General features: G+C 41.0%; 1 protein-coding gene across 1 annotated transcript in view; it reads right to left on the bottom strand.

The window, feature by feature from the left end:
* The window catches only part of FRY (FRY microtubule binding protein), a 151,384-nt gene that overhangs the window by 66,212 nt on the left and 61,919 nt on the right, over nucleotides 1-23,253 (bottom strand). Inside the window, exons 20-33 of the mRNA XM_053386021.1 lie at nucleotides 20,881-20,967; nucleotides 19,392-19,651; nucleotides 18,467-18,656; nucleotides 16,182-16,306; nucleotides 14,501-14,558; nucleotides 12,913-13,004; nucleotides 12,466-12,638; nucleotides 10,265-10,425; nucleotides 9,041-9,151; nucleotides 7,585-7,739; nucleotides 5,017-5,116; nucleotides 3,829-4,000; nucleotides 1,966-2,222; nucleotides 929-1,075 (exon numbers count right to left, since the gene is read on the bottom strand). Coding sequence (XP_053241996.1) covers nucleotides 929-1,075; nucleotides 1,966-2,222; nucleotides 3,829-4,000; nucleotides 5,017-5,116; nucleotides 7,585-7,739; nucleotides 9,041-9,151; nucleotides 10,265-10,425; nucleotides 12,466-12,638; nucleotides 12,913-13,004; nucleotides 14,501-14,558; nucleotides 16,182-16,306; nucleotides 18,467-18,656; nucleotides 19,392-19,651; nucleotides 20,881-20,967 — 2,088 coding nt within the window. The remainder of the gene's footprint in view (nucleotides 1-928; nucleotides 1,076-1,965; nucleotides 2,223-3,828; nucleotides 4,001-5,016; nucleotides 5,117-7,584; nucleotides 7,740-9,040; nucleotides 9,152-10,264; nucleotides 10,426-12,465; nucleotides 12,639-12,912; nucleotides 13,005-14,500; nucleotides 14,559-16,181; nucleotides 16,307-18,466; nucleotides 18,657-19,391; nucleotides 19,652-20,880; nucleotides 20,968-23,253) is intronic.

Raw genomic sequence — 23,253 nt, 5'->3', positions numbered from 1 at the left:
GAAGATACATACTTGGAAATGCATTATGGCTGAAAAGACAGCAGTTGTTTCATACTTTAGCTGATGACGTCCCTACAGTATTAGGGCTTGGAGTTCCACAATTATATTTGGCATTATGCTCCTACTTTCCTGCAGTATAGCATCTGAATTACTCTACAAACTGAGATAATTTAATTTATTAAAAGCATAAGACTGATGCCAGTAGAAGCATATCTTTCTACAGACAACTGTTTTACTTAATAGGAACAATGGCTTCAATCCTAAAATAAGTTAAGGGAGTTTAAGAAAGCAGCCACTGATCAGGTGACCCTGTCTGTCCTTGGGACACTTACAGGGATACAACCCATCTGTGGATGTCTCCCTCTCACTCAGAGAAGTAAAGTTTCTCATCCCCTCCATCATTTCAGCTGCCAATGTCCTGCAAATACCCACTCTGGAGGGTCAGAGGTCACTCCTGAAGAATGCAGGATGGAGCATGGAGGGGAAGGAATGAGGCTAGGGGATGGGAGATTCAAACAACATCAGACAGAAGTCCACCCAATTTAGTGTGATTTTTCCCCCTACCCTCCAGCAGTTCTCTGCATCTCATCGCACATTGCCCCCACCTCCACAGAGGTTTTCTGAGGGACACGAGGGACAAAGAATAGGAAATTTTCCTTCCCTGAACTTATTTGGGTTAACTCTTCTTAGAATCCAAGCCAATACAAGCTTTTTAACTACTGTATTTTTCCGTCTATAAGACGCCGCCCCCCCCCCATGTATAAGACGGGACTCCAAATTAAGAATTTGGGGGACTCCAAATTAAGAAAACACCCCTCAGCACTACCCGTGTATAAGACGAGCCCCAATTTTAAACCTGATTTTTGGGTAAAAAAAACCTAGTCTTATACACGGGAAAATACGGTATTATTTTTTTTAAATCACTTACGTAAGGTAAAAGGATGGTATCGCTGCTGACCCCACACAAGCTTATGAGAAACTGCAATGTTATTCTCAGGTTGTTGCTCCATTTTTCATTGTTGGCTAAAGCATTCCAGACATTCTCCATTTCAGGTCCAGGGACTTCATCTCCATACTGCATTGCAGGGACAAAAGGGCAAACTTGATAAAAGTGCAACAAAATGGCCAAAATACAAGAAAACTAAGAGATGCAACGTCATCAAAAATAACTGTTGGGTTGTATTCAGTGCAAGCCAGGTTTGACTAGTGTAGCGGCACTTCTGTTTCTTCTCCACCCCCCCTCTGCCAACCCAAATCTTCTCCAGAAACTCCCCCAACACTCTGAAGCTGATTTTGAGGGTGCGTGGGGGCACTGGCGGGGAGAGGAGAAATGCGGAAAGTTTCATCCGGCTACTGCAATTACTTTGCTCTTGTCTAGCGGAATGGGAGCACTGGATGCCCAGCAACTGTATCAAGCTGAACCATCACAGGTCGAACAACAAAGCAATATATCTTAAACCAATATCTATAGCACCGGAGGTAGAAAATCTAACCAATCAGGTCAAACATTGGCTTGTCTAAAACTACAGAAAAATACTAAGAAAGCCAGTGTGTTGAAGCAGATTGGACTTAAGGCTGGAGAGACCCAGGTTCAAATTCCTCACAAGGCTGTTGTGCATGCAACCTTCAACTTGAAATATGGGGGAAGAATGCAAAAATGAACCATTGCTCAAAAGCAGTACAGTGGTACCTCTGGTTAAGTACTTAATCCGTTCTGGAGGTCCGTTCTTAACCTGAAACTGTTCTTAACCTGAAGCACCACTTTAGCTAATGGGGCCTCCTGCTGCTGCTGCGCTGCCGGAGCACAATTTCTGTTCTCATCCTGAAGCAAATTTCTTAATCCGAGGTACTATTTCTGGGTTAGCGGAGTCTGTAACCTGAAGCGTCTGTAACCTGAAGCGTATGTAACCTGAGGTACCACTGTACTGGATTTCATATTTAAAAGCATGTTACTTATTTGCTTACCTTAGCAGTCATGTACATCAGATTATTAAGCACCAGCGATGTAGCCTCTGGAGAGCCCCAGCCATTTCCCTTCAGTCCGCAGGTGACAGCTATTTCCCCATCTTTCTCCTTTATTTCATCCTCTGGGGTGCTTGGGCTTGACCCTGGGAGAAGAAGCCTGCTGTCTACAAGTTCAATGTTGTGAAGCCACGGCAGCAGGTAGGTGAGCATGATTTGGCGCCCATTTGGATGCGTTGTTGGGAACCTCTGACTCACTTCTATAAACAATGGGAAACAAGAGCTCATTTTAGTTTCACCAGCTAGACTGCAGCATTATTCAAATGCAACTTGTGTGTAGGGACTTCCAGGCTGAAGCATGGAAGTGGGGCTGGTCTCTTAACCCCACCCCCAATGCTGCATCACCTTTCTCCAAGATCCATGCATGGAAAGCTTTTTGTCTGCAAAGAAACCTTAATGTAAGAAGAAGCTGCTAGATCAGACCACTGCCCCACTTAGTTCAGCGTCCTGTTCTCCCAGTGGCTGACCGGAAGAATGAAGAACCCACAAAAAGGACCCAAGTACAAGAAGCCCTTGTGGTTTTCAGCAACTGGTATTCAGAAGCATGAGGGCCACTAATTGTGGTGGTAGAGCATGGCCATCATGGGCTAGAAGCCATTGATAGCTGGATCCTCCATGAATTTGTCTATTCCTTTTAAAGCCACCAAAGTTGGTGGCCATCACTGCCTCCTGTGGCAGTGAGTTCCATGGTTTAACTATGCACTGTGTGAACAAGAAATTTCTTTTGGCTGTCCTGAATCTTCACATGTAGGGCTTCCTTTGCAAATGATATAATTCCACACCTGGATGTCAGAGGAAGGAGACACAATGCTGGGGCTAAAGGCATGGACCTCATCCTGTCTCAATGCCCTAGACATAACATGCATGAACAGGTTTTGTGGCATTCAGTTAAACCACCTGCCCTTAAAAGGATCAAAAAAATGATGATTTCAGGAGCTTTTTGTTCTGTGTCTAAGTCATATGTGTAGGAATATATTGCTATGTGCTGCATTTTCAGCAACTGATAACTATTCAACTTCTGCTTCTCTATATATCTGATGACCTTAATCCTGTGAAGGTAAAGAACATTTATGAAGCACAAAAGCATAGGTGAACTGATTTCATGTTAACATCACCACCTGAAAAGCAATGAGACTAATCACCAAGTAAAACAAAGGAATTAATATTGAGTTTACAGACTGAATTTTAAAATTCTGCTCAGCAATCAGAAAGAGTCCCTGACTACGTCACTTTGTGTTTTAATTGTCTGTGTGATATGGATTGTTTATTTGCGGGAGATTTTCTGTTGCCCACATGTTTTGCTCTTATGCTTGCTATAACCAAATACACAGCTGTATATGCTCCAACTTTTTAGTGCTTCTATCCTTGTTTTGCTTTCGTATGGAAAGTCTTCATAAACTGTTTTTAAAGGAAAAAGGAAAAAAGAAAGGGTCTTCCTAACGTATCGCACAGTGAAATGACACTTACAGATAACAGATAAGTAAAAGCAATAAAAAAATTAATGCCGAAAGTATCAAAGCGGGGGGAGGATGAGATGCATATTAAAATTTACCCCCAAAGTATCAAATTTGTTGAATATGTCAAGTTACGTAAAACAAGAATGTAAAAAATGCTTCACAAAGAGTTATTATGCAACAATGTGGGATACAGAGATAACCTCCAAGTGATCACAGAAGTGGGAGTTCCATCCTACTCAGGAGCACTAAGAGGGTCACAGGGAAAAGAAGGCAAACTTAATCTGCTTCCCCAAGAACAGGGAGTTTACTAATTTGCATTTATTTTTGAAAAACCACTAGAAACACTTACCTGAAAAGAGTGGAAGCGTGAGCTCAGGGTACATTCTTGCCAGTTCATAGGACAGATGTGCTAGTGAGACGCTGTACAGCGGCGGCAATGGGCCGTGAGTCCCATAAAGTATACTGCCAGGTCTTTGCTCAGCTACTTTCTTTGAATAAACGAAAAGCTTGGTCTCCAAAATCTGCAGGCGAAGATAAATGACAAAAGCAGCATTACAGGTTTTCAAGAGCATCTTAAAAGAATCCAATCGCCAGGGTATTAATCTGTACACACAGCCTTGCATTTAGGCACTAGCCTGGTAGCCGTTTGCAACCAGGAATTATGCACAGGCAAGTTTCTTGGCTCCACCTGTCCTGCCAGTTCATTTGGCTTCCCTTTTAGTGTCAAAAAGGGAAGCCTCTTCTTTCACAACCAGAAAACACAGTGGGCTGGTGGAGAGGAGATGGATTGCGCCATTCCTCTCCTACTCTGCCAATCCACTTGGTAGAAGGCTACACTTCTTCCACAGCCAACATGGAAACACTGGCTATCAACCACTTGGAAGGCTAGTAAAAAAAACAATCTGTGGGCTAGAAACCTTAAACAATCTGTGGGCTTATTCACAAGGCTGATCAACTATACTTTCCCCCCCCAGCTGGTAGGGGTTAATTGGCCCACTTCCCAAGACCTAACTTATTGGGGTTGCTTCTCTCACCTGTTTCCCCTCCCAATCCTATTATGACACTGAAAGCCATCAGCCAGATCAGTCAAGGCTTTGTCCTCAGCCAATGGCTTCTCTTCCCTCTTTGATCTCTTGCCCCACCTTTTCCTGTCACTCTGCCTTATCCATCCCAGACTGCTTTGTACAAACCATCACTCCCATGCACACCACACCGGGCTACATGCCCAGGAACTCTGTGCTCTTAAGAGACTGCCCAGCGAAGTCCAACACCTGGTGTTGCTGTCCAAAGAATATTGTTGAAAATGAAGGGTCAGCCCCCTTGTACAGTACCCTCCCTCTCCAAGGCTGTTTCGTGTGTCCCAGTGTCACTGCATTATACCTTGATATAAAGGATTCTTGTCATATTTCCATTGTAGATTTGTTAAAGAATAAAACAAGCATGTAATACATTGATAAGTGTACGGGAGGCTAAACAGGAGTTTGCTTTTCCACATATGGTTTTAGAAGATTTTATTTAAAAAATATTTCATACATGCCTGCATGAGTTGCATGGAAATTTCATAAATCTCTCTATTTGTGTCAGATGCTTTAAACAGGACTAGATTTAAAAGGGTCACAATATCAAAATGGTAGTTCCTGAAAAAAATAAACAAATGTTTGTGATCATTTTTATTCCAAAGAAAAGTTTTGTAATAATGAGCATATTTTTGCAAAAATATGCTCAAGGAAACATATACAGTACTAAGAATAGAACAACGAACTATATCAAACACCATTAGCACAAATGAAACACAAAATATGTAAAATTACTTTTTTTAAAGGCAGATCTGAAGAACAGCGAATTCCTAATAATATACAAACCTAGTTTATTTACAAATGCAAATAATTTGCATTCTGAGCTGGGCACAGCAATCCTAATGAAGGACTAGGGGGAGATAGAGAACAGCAAATCTCCCAGCACAAACAGGATGGAAGGTGGGGTGGGTTTATTGGGGTTGATTATTGTATTTTAATATTTTGTTGGAAGCTGCCCAGAGTGGCTGGGGAAGCCCAGCCAGATGGGCGGGGTATAAATAATAAATTATTATTATTATTATTACGCTAGCTCCAAGCTGGCCTATCTTAGGGGTCTCAGTCTTGGGCTCCTCAGATAATCCATGGTGCTTAGGATCCAGTGGATTACAATTCTCCAATACCCAGCCCAACAGGAGACCTGTTGGTAGCAGCTAACTGCAGTAGAGCTGAGGCACATGCCATAGCCACTGAGCTAGCAGCTCCCCTCTCCACTGCTGGAGGATGGCAAATAGGGAAATACACAGCATTCTAACCTCCTACCCAAGCCATCAACTATAGGGCGGGTAGGACTGCAGCCCAAATTTCTATACACTTGATACCCAATACTGCTTTTTTCTTTTCCACCTTCTACCTCGCACTGCATTTCACAATACACAGAGCCACCTGCCTCCTACCACCATTAACTCAAAGCACTCATAAAGTAAATGATGAATCAGGTGCCCAGCATCAGGTACTCAGCTTTCAGCTTTGCTCCATCTAAGCAAGCTGATTCAAAACAGGCAGAAATGCAAGGAATGTCAATACATGGAGGACAGCCCTGAGGATATTGCTGGGGGAAGAAACGTACGGAGGTGAGCTCCTATTTCATTTGCTGCAATGCTACAGTATGTCGATTTAGCCATTTCTTGTGATTAGTGAAATTCCAGAGTACTTTTTTTATATATATAAAGCATTTAATATCACAACAGAAATGTTGCGCCTCAAGCCTAGGAGCCAGGAAGCTTATATTAAGGTTTAGTGGAACAAAAGAAATCATGATTAAATGACAGCTACTGCTATAGCTTAGATCCAGGGGGAATCTAACTTGCTTAAAGAGAACTATCATATGAAGGGTTCACATGCTGAAACAAAAAGTCTGAAGAGGATGGGAGAAAAATGATCTTGTTAGTCAACCCTCAAGTTATTATTTGGTTGATCACAGATCACTGGCTCTTTTCACCTCAGGCAACTATCCCAAAATAGATTGTGAACTGCAACTGAAGTTTTGGTGGTGTAATCAATGTGAAATTCCACTCGTGCTGCCTCTTTGACCATCTGCTTTGTTGTATTTTATTTATTATGTATTTATCCCACCATTCCCCCAATAAGCTGAGTGTAATGTACATGGCTCGCCACCCCTTTTCTTTCACAACAACCTTGTGAGGTGGGTTCAACACACCCCAATCTTGCCTGTTCCCTCTTCCTGCCAATAGCACATACTCATCCTTCCTTTAGTTATCTTTTTCATCTTCCTGACCATTCTTCATCGTCCTCTCCATCCATCCTCCTGTTAGAAACTATTCCTGAGCTCAACACCTATAGCTGTCTGACTTCCTTCTGCTATGCAGCCTCCCTATCCTTTTCTCAGTCCTGCTACTTTAGCCTCCCAGTCTATTCCACAAGCCCTGCACTCAATTTTCACTAAGGTTCTTTGTCTCCTTGCCTGCATCTATCTTGCCTGTCTCTATCTTGCACCCAACCAACCTCCCCTCACGGAAAATTCAGCGTTTTGACACTCCCGGGTACGAATGAACAACTTTTATCCAGTAAAATATATGAGACAGGACTCAACAATCCCTGAATTTGCTCACAGCTTTGGACTTCTGTTTTGATCTACACTGATATTCATTATGTAAATGAACAGTGTAGCTGGTACTCTGTATATAGGTTTGTTTTGTACTTGACACACCTGGTCCTAGTTCTCTTCTTTAGCATTGCACCAAATTACAAAGGTATGCATTTTCCAGGGAAAGCAGAAAAGCATATTGCTTAGCTGTAGGCTTTCTGCCTAAGAAAATGTTTGTTCATTTCCACTTGCTCACTGGCATTTTTGTCCTACCTTCTGCACAGTATGAATATCCAGTTGCTACACTAAGAAATAGCAAATAGGCCTGAGATTGTAACCGTTCCTTTCAATGTTTACGTAAGACAGAATTCAAGCATATTCCGATTCAATAGTTGCAGGGTTTATATATATATATATCTCCTAAATCTGATATTCAATCACACTGCAAACTTCTGGCACTTTCTATGTGAAGGATTACTGATACCTGCTGCCACACACAGTTGCAATGGCTTTGAAGCATCCGGAAGCAAGCTGGTATGACCCAGTATAGCACCGGTCTATAGCCCAGTTGAAGAGGTTTATTTGGTCAGGATTTAATTCCAGCAGTAAGACAACAACTTCACAGCCAAGCTGATGAACCTGAGTACACAGAAAATGGCATAGTGTTTTGCAATTATCCATAATATTTGCATCAATAATTAAGAACACAAAGGAAGCAAGACCTCCTGCTGAATCAGACCGAAGTCTATAAAGAAAGAACAACATTCAGTTTCAAATGGCACAGCTTGCCAGTTGCCTCCTCAGATTTGATCTCAACATCTGACCCCTCAAATACAGGTAATAGTAACAATTGTGGGGCACAATCAATGGTCTTTTTCAGAATGACTGAAATCTCCTCTTGAATTTGTTCCCCCAATTCTGCCACCCTCAGACAGTCCCACCACAGAGTACAATAGGTACTCTTCTGCCAGCCATTGAGTGAGATCCCTGATGTTATGTGTGTCTAATCCCTTTTTGAAACTATCTAAGTTACTGGCCATCACGATCATTGTGGTTAACATATTCCATAAGGAAAAACCACTCTATTCCAATTCCACTATCTATCTTCACTTTCATGCCTTCCTTCTCCCAATTCATTCTTGCCTTCTGACAGCACAATCCTAACCATGCTTACTTGGAGTACGTCCTACTGAATTCAGGGAGGTTTACTCCCAGATAAATGAGAAGAGGACTGCAGCCTTATTGCAGAGATTACTCTGAGCCTAAACCTTTGGGGCAGAAAAGGTTGTGAGAACGGGAGTAAATTTGTGGAAGTGCACCTAATTCGCACATTTAATTCCCAGAACATAAAAACAGCTGCATCTATACACAGGAAACACTGTTAAATAGTTACTGTGTGGGCATTTTAAAGCAGGTTTAGGCACATTTAATGTGGCAGAGATCCAGCATGCAAGGAAAACATTGATCTTCCATAGCAGTGGCCTTATTTTCTCCTAAAGCTAATACTCATTTTGGCCTTCATCAGAAGATCTGCCCACTCACATTGATCTGATTCACCAGCAGCTATTTCAAGTAAGCAGGAGGTCATTTCACATTTGCATTTCATACAGCCTAGAATCAGGTGGGTGGTCTATCGGGTGGGAAGACTTCAAAGCGAAAGGTAAACACACACATTGAGATCATTCTGCCCATACCTTTTTTAATTTGCAGAGCGTTGAAAGGCCTTGAGTATTTTTCAGCAGAAATTTAGATTAATAAACTATGCTAAGGTATGTGTCTTGAAACAAAAGGTACAAATATACTTTCATTTACTTTAACAGTGTGGTGATAACTCTTTATTGCATATTCACTAGATACCAGCATCTGCAGAAGCCACCCCTCCTGCAACCACATTCTTTTGTAAAATCATTTCAGAAGTGCATCATTGCTGAGTTACTCACCCGTAAATCTTGACAAGCTAAAATATTATCAAGCCATTTGTAGAGATAGCCGTCTGGGGAAAGGCCCACGTTGTCAAACACAGGGCCACAGCATAGCACAGCTGACATTGCCTAAGAACAGAAGGAAGGAGGTTGGTTGTGCAAACCCAACTATAATCAACACACTTCTGTTTATTTGTTCTTTTCAGTGTATTGGCTACCACACCTTGTAAGATCACAGTAGATTCTAAACATGGTGCAGCGCATCAAGCAATGTAGTAACGGGAGATTTTAAAGGGGCTTCAGTGAGGCCACTGAAGTGTGGAGGTTGTTGCTCTTAGGCATTGTAAAAAATATTATGCAACGATATCCCAGCAATAACCCCAGTCAATACCTCTTGGTTAGATGGGCACATGTCCAGTCTACGCCTACCTTCCCTGAACTCCATTCTCTTCCTCCATATCCTTACTACATATTAATCCAACCTTCCCCAACCTGGTGCCTTCTTTAAGAATGCAAGAGCAGCCCTGCTGGAACGGACCCAAACCCAATCTAGCCCAGCATTTAGAAGTAATCCAAAGGTTTTGCACTACAACTCTTATCAGCCCCAGGCTGAACGGCATGGCCATTCATGGTTGTAGTCCGCATCATCCAGATGTCAACATGTTCAGAAAGGCTGGATTAATCAAACTGACTCCTACTTTCATCTGTCTTTTGTCTCATTTTGATGAAGAACTGGCATCTAGTATACAGTGTGAGAATGAAACATTCAGTAGGCACTGCAACAGAAGCAATCTCCTATTTGGAAGATAGGCTTACTGCCTTGTATCAGTTTTCAATTAAAAAAAGGGGTGGCGGGTTGTAGTTGACTGGTTTTTACTCATGAGTAGACCCGTTGAAATCAATGGCAATGAATAACCTGGGTCCATTAATTTCACGAGTGTCCTCTGAGTAAACATTAGTTGAAAACAACCCTCAGTAACCAGTTTCCAAAATAAGCACCTAGAATTTAGCAATATATTTTTGCTGCATTAAAGCAAAAAACTGTGTTTATAAAGTTGCTGTTAATACCAATTTCCTGCTCCCTTGGATGAATCAAATGAATCAATCTTACACAAAAATTGACAGAGCCAAAAGAAAAAAAATGTACAGAGTTGTTGTTTTTTGTAAAAGAAAGACATTTTATTTATTTAACAAGCATCATTGGATGTGGACTTTTATTCAGTAAAAGGAATGATCACACACCTTCAAAGCACAATACTGGTATCTTGTAATCTGGTGATTTCTATCACTGTAGCGATCAAGTGGTGTAAACATGATACTGAACGGTCCAGCCCATTGACTAAACAAAATGAAAAGGTGGTGCCTCAGGCTTTGCTGAGGGAAAAGAAATCTCCTATGGTGCACTGAGCAAAGAAACATAAAATTACCTTTGTTAATTTGTTTTTAAAAAGGAAAACATGAGCATTATTCTTATGCAACATTTTGTAGCCCGGCAACAAGTCCTGGAATAATTTTCCTGGTTGCATGCACTGAAAACATTTTGGGAGAATGTACCATCTATGCAATGAGCTCTTGGGTGCTCAAAAGAAATATGCAACTCCCAGAACCATCAACAAGGAAGCTGAAGTGGCCATTTGCACCAAGCGTTATAGATACATACATATACACACAATCAAAATGTTCTCTCATGGCTGCAAATTGATTCCCAAGGTAAAGCAACAATCCTCTTGCATTATGTTTTATGCACATAATCCAAATCTACGCATGGTAGGAGATTCTGATTGTCCCCTCTTGACATTCATGAATTGGATTTTATATTTACATAGGTGTGTGTGCGTTTATGGAACCACTGCAACAAGAGTTGGTTTAGTGTGGAGGCTAAGAGACTGCAAATCAGAGTTGTGAATCAGGAAACCCTCTGCTCAAATTTAGCCTCTTGCCAGGAACTCACTAGGTAGTTAAGAGGCAAACCACACACTCTCTCAACCTCAGTCCCACCCCCATCTGCAATATAAGGGATAATACTAGTGCTTAATAGTGATGTACAAATTTTAAGTATGACGATGAAGATGTATGTCCTATCTATACACTCTGTATATTTTTATTTTGAGATGCAGAGATTGTGTTGATGCATACGTGCATTGCAGTTGACACAAGAACACCGCTATCACAATGTGGAATGCAAATGTGTGAACATCAGGTGGGAGCAGACAGCTGCATTATGGGGGATTGGCCTAAACTGATCCCAATCTCCCATCATGTACAGGTCTGCGAGCATTATGTTCTGAGCATCTGAATAACTGGAAACGCTTCTTTAAAAATTTATACTGAATCTAAAAATAATCACCTTACAAAAATAGCAAAAGCTGTGTTGGCAACTATAAAAACCTTTATTTACCTGGAGCAAGAGTATATATGTAATGAGTGAAAAGGCAATTTTAAAAAATGTTACTGTTGAGAGAATTCCATGTAAAAAAAGAGGGCTGCCTCCTTGTTGCAGATGTTCTAGATGCAGCAGAGCCCAAACTGTACTAAACATGGCTGGGCTTAATGCACTGAATGTAGTGAGATGGATCTAATGATGAACACAGAAGGAGCCTTCAGATTGCCAGCGCTTAGGCTAGAGGCCTTTTATGCTGTCTCAATAAATGGAACACGATCAATTTGCAAAGCAATCCTTTAGCACAAAGAGCACGTAGCAATAGCTAAATTAAGCCCCTTGCTGCAAGAAAAATCAATGATCACTTTACTTGACGGAAGCTAGTTTTCTCCAGATGAAAGCCAACTGTTCCTTTGCAGTTTCTGCAATTACCAATTGGCAGCCAGAAACCAGTAAACACTGAGCTAGTAGGATATAAGTCAATTTCGGGTCATTTCACACCACAAAATTCCTGCACAGGCTAAGAATGAATAGGAATTTTGTGTGCAGACCAGCCAAAATGCACGTGTATATGTTAGTCACATGTGTACATGACTATTTACATCCAAGTTTCATTTTAATTTCTACATGAAAATGTCTCCTTTGTGGCCATTTTAGAGTTCATATGCTGAAACAAGATGGATCAATTCAAATGCCAAGTATTCTGGTTTATATGGACTATAGATTATCAAAGTTATATGGGCCTCTAAAGTCCCTAGTCCACAGTACATGTAACAAGGACAGTGTAAAGAGCAGTGTGACAGATAAAATGAAATATGTACAACTGCAGGCTTTCCATCTATTCTTCACTGATTACTTGTCCCCCGTCTCCCAATTTCCTCCCTTACTCTTACTGTTCCATGCAGATTAACTTGTAAGAACTTGTCCTTGTCCTTATATTTCACTAACTACATTAAAGCTTCCTTCTCTATATCCATCAAGCTCTACAATGCTTTTGACAATCATTGTCTTGTACTTTCGTCTTCACTGTCCTGCAATTTACACGATTATTGAATCTCCATACCTGGCACACACTGAATCAAATTGGCAATCATTGCACTGAAATGGGCTCTCATGTCCTTAAGAATCTCCACCTCTTTATCGTTTTCAGCTTCCAGTAACATACGAGTCAGGTCAACGTATTCTAAGAATAAGGCTCCGAGTGCTAATGTATCCCGCTCCAAGGCTCCATTTGTGCTACGGTAAAGAAAAGTGGGACGTTTTAAGGAACCGTTCAGATATAAAACAAGAACTTGTGCTTGGCAGATTGCAGACTGCAACATTTAAAATATCAATTTCAAGAATGTAAAAAGGAAGAATCTAGTGGATAGATATGGAAAAGCCCCAATGTTATTTTACAAATGCTCTAAGGAATAATAATAATAATAATAATAATAATAATAATAATAATATAAAAATAATAATCAGCACTGTCACAAGACCCTGTTCCACTCAAAAAGCAATATCCTACCTATCACTTATCACACCAGCATCAGCAAGTAATTCAAAAATGCGTAGTAGCTGTAACCGCAGCAGATCTCGGCGTTCACGACGCTTCTTATTCTGTGTTGCAGGAAAAGAGGCCAGTATTAATCACATCTATTACACAAATGCAGATCTTAAAAAAACAAGATCTAATCTAGCCTGGGCTCAGAACCAATATTTAAAGAGATGCTGATGACTGTTTAATAATATAAACTTTCTAATTAGCGCATACACATGACCATGTAGATTAGAAACATTTTCCTGCAAGAAGTAGTTCTAGGAAAGATACTATACAGTGGTACCTCGGTTTAAGAACAGTCCGGTTTAAGAACGATTTGGTTTTCCAAACTCCACAAAACCGGAAATAGTGTCCCGGTTTGAGAACTTTACCTCGGTCTAAGAACGGAATCCGAATGGTGGAAGGGCACAGGCAGTGGGAGGCCTCATTAGGGAAAGCACGCCTCGGTTTAAGAACAGTTTTGGTTTAAGAATGAACTTCCAGAATGGATTAAGTTCGTAAACTGAGGTACCACTGTACTGACCCTTGAAAGAAGTGGGGGGGAATGGGTAAATTACTTTACATATGTGTTTCAAGCTCTGTATTCCAAAACCCTTTACTACAAGAGATACCAGTGTCATTACTAACAATGGATTTATTACACAGGGTCTTTTAAACCACATTTAAAATCTTTCGCTCAATCGGTGCATCTGAAAAAATGTTATTGTGACATCCTACCAGGAACTATTCACTGCCTTGTACTTAAGTGTCTAGAACTCAGTGAACTAACATCTTTGGAATTCACTCTGGCTTATCGCTTTTAGTAAATTTACTCAGGGGGGAGCAGTAGCAGTGCTCCATTTGGAGAAAAAAATTCAATAGGAATGAGATCCTCCCTTCACTCCTTCATCCTCTTTGCCTCTTCCTAGTGAGTCACACCTCCTTGCATGTAAGGGGGAGGGTTTCTGGTAGCAGGACTTTGGAGTATTTCAGTTTACAGTGAAGCAGAGGCAATACTACCTATCAGTAGCACATTACATGCAACAATCCAGAATATCTTAAATCAGGGGCAGGGAACTTGTGGCCCTCCATCAGTCCCAGGTCAAGGATTTATTTATACATATTTAAAGACCACTTAAATAGAAATTCTCAAAGCAGTATATATAATAAAACTTTCAACACAGATATCAGCAGATCTGTTTAAAATAGTATACATACAATAATTACCAATGAAACAGCTAGCAAAACTTTTAAACAAATGTACATGTCTGCATAGATGTGCTGAAATTTTTTTTAAGTGTTAAGCAGTCACCTAAAACAATAGAGAGCATCATGGGAGTTGTAGTCCCACATTTGGAGGGTCACAAGTTCTGCACCCTTGCCTTAAAGCTTAATGAATGGTTGTTTCCTCTTGAAATAATTTTATGTACATTTATACAAAAGTATTAGGATGAACGCTTGCCAAATCTGAAATTAGTAACACTTCTAATTGGCAGCATTTCTTCTTCCCTTTTACTATCTGCTGTTATATTTGTGCTGCCTCTTAAATGTGTTCATCTTAATTAAATCAACCAACCTCCGGTCTTCTCTCCAATGCTTCTTTCATTAGTGGGTGAAGTTCTTCCACTAATTCCCTACATTAAAAAAGAGTATGTGATGAAACAAAGTTCTTCATAAATGAAATAGCAGAATGACTAAGCTTTGACTCTTAATAACAGAAATTTTATATATTGGTCTGTCCGTCCGTCCCCCATTGTATTACCTGGGTTATGAAGGTGCCCTAAAGACGTTAAAGCAAAGATTATGGGATAATGCACACAGAGACTTGTGATCTCGTCACACGCAAAAATGCTTGTTTAACCTGGAGGTAGGCTGTCTGAATTCTGCATTGCTTTGTAACGATTTGTTGGGTCTCTGGACTGTAATAAAGATTGATTGATTGATATATAATTTACAAATCACCCTGTTCCAGAAGTTCCGGTGTTTATGCAACAGAGGCCCGCCCAGAGGATGCCCAATTCTCTTCCTCATTGTGAAACATGTTGTGCTTACAATAGGGTTGCACTGACAAAGCACCATGCAGCAGTGAAGCAAATGGCAGCCCCTGTTCATGTGGTCTTTTGCCTGTATGTGTATACGTTGCAATATGCAATGTCATGGGTCTCCAGCTTCCATCATCAACTTCCGTCATCACTGGCTACACTGGATGGATCTGACAGGAGCTGGAGTTCAACAACACCTGGAGGCTCCTATTCCTGCTGCAATGCACCCTCAAATACAGAGGGCCACCCACCCTCTAGGAGTTTATGTAACTGAGTTATATTGCTAGGAAAGGGACCATGAAACCAGGGGGAACTACCTCTTTTCCATTTGTCACTTCTGAGATATATTTCCCAAGATTAGGAGAATAAGCTTAAACCTCAGTCCAGAGACGAGGCCACTAACAAATCCCAGTGGGACATTGCCAATGGGCCTTTGGCATCTCAGGGAGTATGTCCTCCAGAATCGTCTCCAGACACAGAGAGCGGTGCCCCCAAGAGAACTGGGCCAGAGTGTGTACACACAAGGTATAGCACTTGGCTTGCTGCCTAGACACCAGCAATATTTTTTGGTAATCAGAAGACTCTTATAGAGTGGTCCTTCGAAATTTAAGATCAGCTACATTTTAAATCTTTGTCCATGCCACTTGGGAGTGTATTCCACTTCATCTTGTGTCTCCCAAGATAAAACACTTGTCTTTGTTTGCAGGTCATTTTAAACCATATTAAAAATAAACTATGGTTTAACATGAAACACTCTGCTCTCCCTTGCTGCTGTGAAACAAATCAAGAGTCTGACTTGTTGTGATGTGTAAATTTAGCCTCGTGGTTTGTTTAGCTTGTTACCTGACATGCAGCTGGAGCAGGGGACGAGTGAAGCAAGAACCTTTCTGTAGTATACATCAGCATGCTGCATGTTCACATTAAACCAGTTTGTTTCTAACTATGGTTTAATGTGACATGTGAGCTGGGCCACTGCTAACCATTATACTAAGGGTGCTTCCAGACAGGTGTTTATTGTGTTATTGGTGCTGCTCACACCTTTAGGTTTTACACAGCATCCACATAATGACTTCAGAATCAAAATGCCAATCTGAACTCCGCCCCCAATTTAATGCCCTTCCTGTTGAAAATTTTATACTTTTGGTGATATTAAGCCTCCGTTTGTAAGCATCCCAAAGCAATTTGGACCACGAGAAATTCATGGCGCATCAATACCTGAAAACGAGAGAATTTGTTCTTCCAAAGCCCAGCACAAGTGACTCAGTAATTTCTATGCTCTCAAGTCTCATCAAAGGCACTAGTTGTTTTAACAACACACCAACAGATGGAGTTCCTATAGCCTAAAAATACAATAAATTTAAACGGATATAATCATTAAAGCAATTAGAAAAGAATGACAAAAAACGTACTGCTTTAATAGGTTTTGCTGGCAAATTTGAAAAGCATGTATTACAAAACAGAATTAAGTGGCTCAACAGTCATGAATAAGAGAGTGAGGATAACTCCCCCTTTGACTCTGTGGGGTCTGAGGAAAAAAGGCTGGTGTGGTGTCTATCTGGTCACAGGTCAAATGGCCGAGAAGAGACTCTTTTCTTCGTTCCTTTTTCTCTCCTGCTCCTGGGATGACCCAGAGGTGCAATAGTAGGAAAACTTCATATAATGTCAGATGGGTGGCCACCCGAGAGCCTTTTCTATAGTGGCTCCTGACCTTTCAAACACTCTTTCCAAGGAGGCCTATCTGGAGACCTTGTTATTATCATTTAAGTGCCATGCGAAAACATTTGCTTTCCCAGGCTTTTAAGAACTGCTAACACAAGCATTCTTGGAATGCTTTAGTTTGCTGCTTCAATTTGCTATATTAGTTCGCATGCTTCATATTATTATCATTGTTATTGTTGTTCTTTTTATGTCTTACCATCCTGGGAACAGAAATTATTCTGAAGGTGTGGAAGAAATGTTATGTAAATAAAGAAGTAAATGTGGCTGCAGTTTGCCTCAGAAGCAAATCTAAATGCTGGTTTTTGCTTGCTTGTTTTGTGGGGTGGTGTCCAGTTCTACTCTGGCCTATAAAGATGACAGCGAAGGGTTAGGTCAAACAAAGTGAAGGAACCAGCCAGTTATTCTTCAGAGGACAAGAACTCAACAAAGCAGTTTAGAAGCATGTTGGATCAAAAAAACTGCCCGATGCAGGAATTGTCTGCCACTTTCTGCCGAGGCAGAAAATGACTGTGAGTCTACAGAAGAGAGTATCATTTTCCCTTTGCTTTGTTACATATCTGCCTTCTATCCCGAGTTGCAGAGCGCTGCCCAAATGTTTCAGAGGTGCACCAGAAATAATGGGGGCATCTGCATCTGTCACACAAATGGTATGCGTGCATAAAAAGGTTAACATACTTCCCATATCTGCTCTACATCATGAAAGGCATTTTGGCAGAAAGTCTGTGTGACCTTAATACTGGAACAAAAGAGCAACTGACACAAGTAAGTTGGCAACACCACTGAATAATTACCATAAGGTAAACGTGGCATATAATAAAAATTAGAACAGCCTTTCATCAGACTCAAGCAAAACAGACAAAATATAGGTATCACTGCCAATGTGGGATAAAAAATCACCTTATCATGACTCCGGCCATTGAATGGTTCATGTAGGTATGGTAATGGTTCTTCAGTTAAGTCCTATGGGGCCTACCAAGTCTGTTTCCAGTTCCAAAGAATCCCAACTTATTTATGGGTTAGTAGTTCTGGGGCAAAGAGCAGTCCAGGCCAGCCATATGTGGGGGTTTTTAGTCTTAGGTAATATACTAAAATATCTAAAAGAATGTAGTATAAGCACTGATAACTGGGAAACACTGGCCTGCGAGTGCTCCAGTAGGAGAATGACCTTTACCAAAGGTGTCATGGACTTTAAAGAAGCATGAACTTGGGGCGAAAGGGAGAAATGAGCTAAGAGGAAGGCATGTTTGGCAAACCCTCACCGTGATCAACTCTCACCTGGAAACCTATGTCTCCACTGTAGAAGGATGTGTGGATCCAGAATTGGACTCCACAGTCACTTACAGACACACCATTAAGGCCATATTCATGGAAGACAATCTTACTCAGCTATGAGTGATCGCCAAAGAAGAAGACCTTTGATTCAACGCTGACAACTATGAGTGGTGAAGGATCTCAAATCCAGCTCTGCAATGGTTCTAGCAAGGTCTTTCCTAAGGATGTATGCACTTTGCCTTATAAGCAGATATGGAGAACCTGTGGCTCTTCCAATGATGCTGTACTTCAATTCCCATCATCCCCAACTCTTGGGCCATGCTGGTGTGGGGGGGTATGGAATCTGCAGTCCCACAACATCTGGAAGGCCGCAGGTTCCTCACTCCTGGCTTACAGATGGCAATGTATGATATGTATAGAAGAACTAGGCTTGAGTCTTGTGTGAAAAATACACATCATATATAAACATATTTCTCATTTGATGGCCAAGTCATTTTAATGAAACTTACCTTGTTATCGTAACTAACAGTACCATCAGGTGTGGTAGCCATGATCTCAGGAGTCGAAACACGCAGATGGCCAGGGCTCATAATACTGGGTTTTGCTGCTCCAAAGCAGAGAATAAGGTAATTTCTCCATAAAGTGACATAATGGTCTCCACTGCTCGCTGTACTGGTTTTCTTTGCATTCACAGGGCTGCTGGATACGTTGTTTTAAAATAATAATAATAATAATAAATCAGTTTGGGATATTACTTTGTTTTATTATTTTTCAAAGAGGAGACATTATAGCAATATAAAGGGGCTGATTTGGTTCAGCATAAAATGAAATTAAACTAGAAGGGGAGGATTGTAACTCAGTGGTAGAGCATATCCTTTGCATGAATGCAATACTGGGTTCAATCCCTAGCAACACCAAGTAGATTTGGGACAAACTCTGTCTAATACCCTGAAAAGCCACTGTGAGCCAGATGTTGACAACACTGATGGGCCAAAGGTAGCTCCTGAAGTTCTAAACTATGGCTACAGCAACAACATAAAAAAAGCACTCAGTGCTAAATTTTTTGTAGGAAAATGTGCAGAACTGCTTTACATCTTTTATACTTCTCACTGCAGGCATGTGAAGGCGTTCACAGCAATTATTTTTTGGAGGTGAAGAGCTAAAGTTTAGAGGCAAATGCTTTCTCAATATCACCTATAAGAAGCCACAGCTGAACAAAGATTTTAAAACCAAGTACCCCAATTCTAAGCGCAACTCTGCACACTAGACTACACAGGCTCACACAAAAATAACCTTCCTATCAAATATATGCCATTCTGGTAGTTCCCTGATCTGTGGAATTTATTATTTAAAAACACTGAATACAGACCAGATTTATCAGTGTAATATGAAATATTGACAACCAAATAGTAATAAAACAATGGCAGAACTTACTTTGGATCAACCAAAGGCATGACCAGCTGCAGCCTTGTAAATGCATAAGGCCAAGCATAGCTGAGAGCAGTGGGACAATGCTTTGGTAAATTCTCTTGTCTAAGAAAACTGAAAAGGCAGAGAACCCAGGGATCTTTGACGGACTGTGCAAATATCCAGACGTGGGAAGGACTTTTTACATCATAATGGCTATTAACAAGGACCGCGTTCCATTCTACCAGCCACTGCAAATCCACATTATGTGTTAATGGTAACGTTGTCTGTGGGGGGAAAAGTTTTTTTTAAAAAAGAAAGAAAATCACTGTCAGCATATTATTTCAGAGGTTGGCTTGCATTTTTTATTTTCCTGATAAGCTGCCCTTTCAGTAGGATGCCCATGTGTCAGTGGACAGCTCTATGTGAAGTGCTGTCTAGTTCAAATCTGTTTTAAATATTTTTAAAAAACCATTAAGAAGGAAAAGCAGGGGCCTTGAAGTTATCCAACAGCAGTTAGCTCCTGCATTGCAGACTGAGCAGGCACAGAGGTCCCTTGGTCATTCTTCCCACTATAAAATGCACTGTGTGGTATTCAGACTAGATCTGTTGACATTAATGGACTTAACTTAGTCATATTCCTTCATTACAACTTAGCTAAATACCAGCCATTCTGTTTAAATGATAGCATTTATTTCCAAATTTGCATCAATCCAAAACCTCGCCATGTGCATATATATGCCCTCTCCTTTAGGGGCGATGCGTTTCTTCTTTTGGGGGCACTTGTAAGTAGCAAATCTGCATTAGGACCTGGATACCGGCTGCCAAACACTTGTTTGAAGAGATGTAAACACCACCATCCCTCCAACTGCAGCCACACACCCTGCAGTGTATTTCATTGATCCATCATTCATTCACTCAGGGCTCATCTACATGCTTTTGGCAGAAGTGAACAGTGCCTCTGTGTTCCTGCCCCTTCTGCACCTGTATGCAGTCAGAATCAGTCCATGGCGTATTCTCTGTTCCTTAGTCAATTTGCAACATTGCTCCACTGACTATACTAAAGATACCTTGCTGCATTCCAGTGATGCACACTGATCCAATAACTGTTTAGGCAGGAGATCTGTTTGAGTGGAAGATTCAATCCATGCAATCCCATTAAATTAATGGGGTAGTCTGACTGTACAATAGATCTGAATCTGGATACATGCAAATCTCTGGATCCGGCTGGTAATTAAATTATGAAACCAGTTATTACCTAATATTCTGCTAAGACGTTGAAAATATCAATACAGCTACAATTACAGGCTAAAGTGATGGAACTGCAACAGCGGATCAAGGAGATTACCTGTGCTCTACTGAGTAATAAAATCTAATGCCTGAAGCAACTCTAAGAGTTTCTTAACATACCTATAATCTTTGTATCTGCATTCCAGTTTTTTTGGAACGTTGCAGTTTCTGTTTATTTAGCACATATGCATTGTGAACAGTTAGAGGATAACAAGAAGGTACTTACTGAATCTGAAACTGCCACATGAATGAAACTTTCCAGAATAGAAGAACTTAGTTGGTCCATGACATCAATCATAGGCCTATCGTCATCCTGTACATGTGAAGGTGACAGAAATTAAGTCATTTTTTAAAAAAGAGTGTTTGAAGAGTAAGATATTTACTGTGGCATAAGCTTTTGTGGGCTAGAGTCTACCTCATCAGATGTATGAAATAGGCATCTGTGTGTGGGAGAAGCATTAAAAGAGGAACAATCTCATATTGAAAGCAGTGATACCACGTATGAATCAACCAACTGAAGTTAACAAGCTCATGTATGACTCCAGGCACATCCAACCGTTGCAGGTAAACACTCAGTTTACGTGACATCCAGGTAAGTGAGCAATTTACTGTTTGCGGCAACTTAGCCACCTTATGTCCTGGTTCAAGTCAAAATAAATTTGGTCAAAATGGTCAGTGTACTCCAGTTCAGCAGCCACCCCAATTTCTGAATGAGAACTGGTTCTAACTCACTTATATCCTTTGCACGAAACAGAATTATTCTGAGTGAGTCAAAGGGAGCCATTACTGCAGCAGCATTACTTGAAATTTTGTGAGACTGCAGTTATTCACTCCCTCTAGTGCAGTTGTTTTAAACAGCCAAAGCAGAACCATCCACTTACAAGAAGCAAGTTTCAGGAGGCTTGAGGAAACTGCAAGGTTTGCTGAAGTACAAAAATAATTGGGGGTGGGGGAACTAAAGAGAGAGGACCCTTAAAAAAAAACCCAGTGAGGAGTGAGCATGCTCAGTGGCCACTGCAAAACATCAGAAGGAGATGGAATGGCTGACTGGAACACTGAAGAGCAACACTCCACGCTGTAACATTCTGCTTCAGGTCCCACTAGAACGTTCTCTGTTTTCGATTCCTAGCTCCCTCACAATTCCCAGAGGCACTCCTGACAACTGTAGCCATTCGGATTCATTTTGTGGACCAACCTTCTCCAAGGATGGTGTCCTCTAGATGTTCCTGACCATTGGACCATGCGGGCCGAGAATGGTGGGAATTGTAGTCTAAGGCATCTGGAAGACACCAGACTTGGGAAGGCTGCTGAAGAAACTCCACTCCCACACACTTCCCACCTTTGAACATTCCTCTTGCAAGAATTGACTGCTCTTCTACTTTGAGTGAGGAGAAATGCTAAACGGTGCACAAGCATACTCTTCCCATGGAAGCACAGCCCAATACTTATGCCATGACAACATCCTGATTCAGCTACAGCACTGCTCTATAATACACTTAGCACAACCAGTGATTTCTATTTTTTTTAATGTTTCAAATTCTTTGCAAATAAGAATCCAGTTCCATTGGATTGTAGGACTCTTTCAAATATTAGAGCTGTGATAAATCAACAACTGGCAAAGTGGGTCAGAATAAGTATCTAGTTTAGTGTGTGTGTGTGTTGTACCAGAACTTCTGCTTCATTTTTTGTGCTTACAGAGTTAATGCACTGACAGAAGCTCAACATGAGGTTAATTGTTGGATTTAGTTCAGTGTTTGCAGAACAGAAGTGCCCATCATAAAATGCCATACGACTTAAGACATCATGTATTGAGGGGATGAAAAACTAGCCTGCTGTTTACTGAAGCATTCCAATGGCATGAACACAAAATATTTTGTTCTCCACTTAGCAACTTACTAACTGGGAACAAGGCGCTCCATGCTTTTGTATTTGACAAACAAGAATTAGTATTCTCTATGGTGCAAAGAAAAATGCAGTGCATGAAATCGTTTTATTACACATAGCTGCCAGCTGGACGGACACGATGTATCGGCCAATTCCATATTAATAAACATAACACTTTCTAGTAACAATGCTTTTTTTTACTATTAAAGGAAGAAATAACCTCCATCCAAGAACCATTTGTGTATCTGAAGGAATGTTAGAACAGGGGTCTGAAAGACTGAGAAACAAGAAATATGGGTTGTGTCCAGCTGAGTTCTGCTCAGAGTAGACTCCCTGAAATTAACAGACCTAAGTTAGTAAAGTGCATTAATGTCAATGGATCTACTCTGAGTAGGACTAACACTGGATACAACCTCTAATTTCTGTAAGTGAGCACCCAAGATTTCTAGGTAAGTTAGGAACCATTTTGCACAGGGGTTCCATTTCCGGCCCTCGTGAGTGTTGGCAGAGAACATATGAGTGTCCTCCACCCTGTTCCACCCTGCCTCAGCCCCACCCTGTTACTCCCCCACATTCTGACCTCTTACGGGTCTAAAAGGACCCACGTGTCGGCGATTGCACAGCAACAGGATGCACCTAAAATGGCCGCCGCCTGTACATACTTTGCCTGTCAAGAATCCCGCCACATTTCATGTTGCTATCAAATCTAGTAAGA

This window comes from Podarcis raffonei, chromosome 4 (assembly GCF_027172205.1).
Source record: "Podarcis raffonei isolate rPodRaf1 chromosome 4, rPodRaf1.pri, whole genome shotgun sequence".
NCBI classification, from domain to species: Eukaryota; Metazoa; Chordata; class Lepidosauria; order Squamata; family Lacertidae; genus Podarcis; species Podarcis raffonei.
Note: the sequence above shows the minus strand (reverse complement) of the source record. Positions and strands in the feature narration are given on the sequence as shown.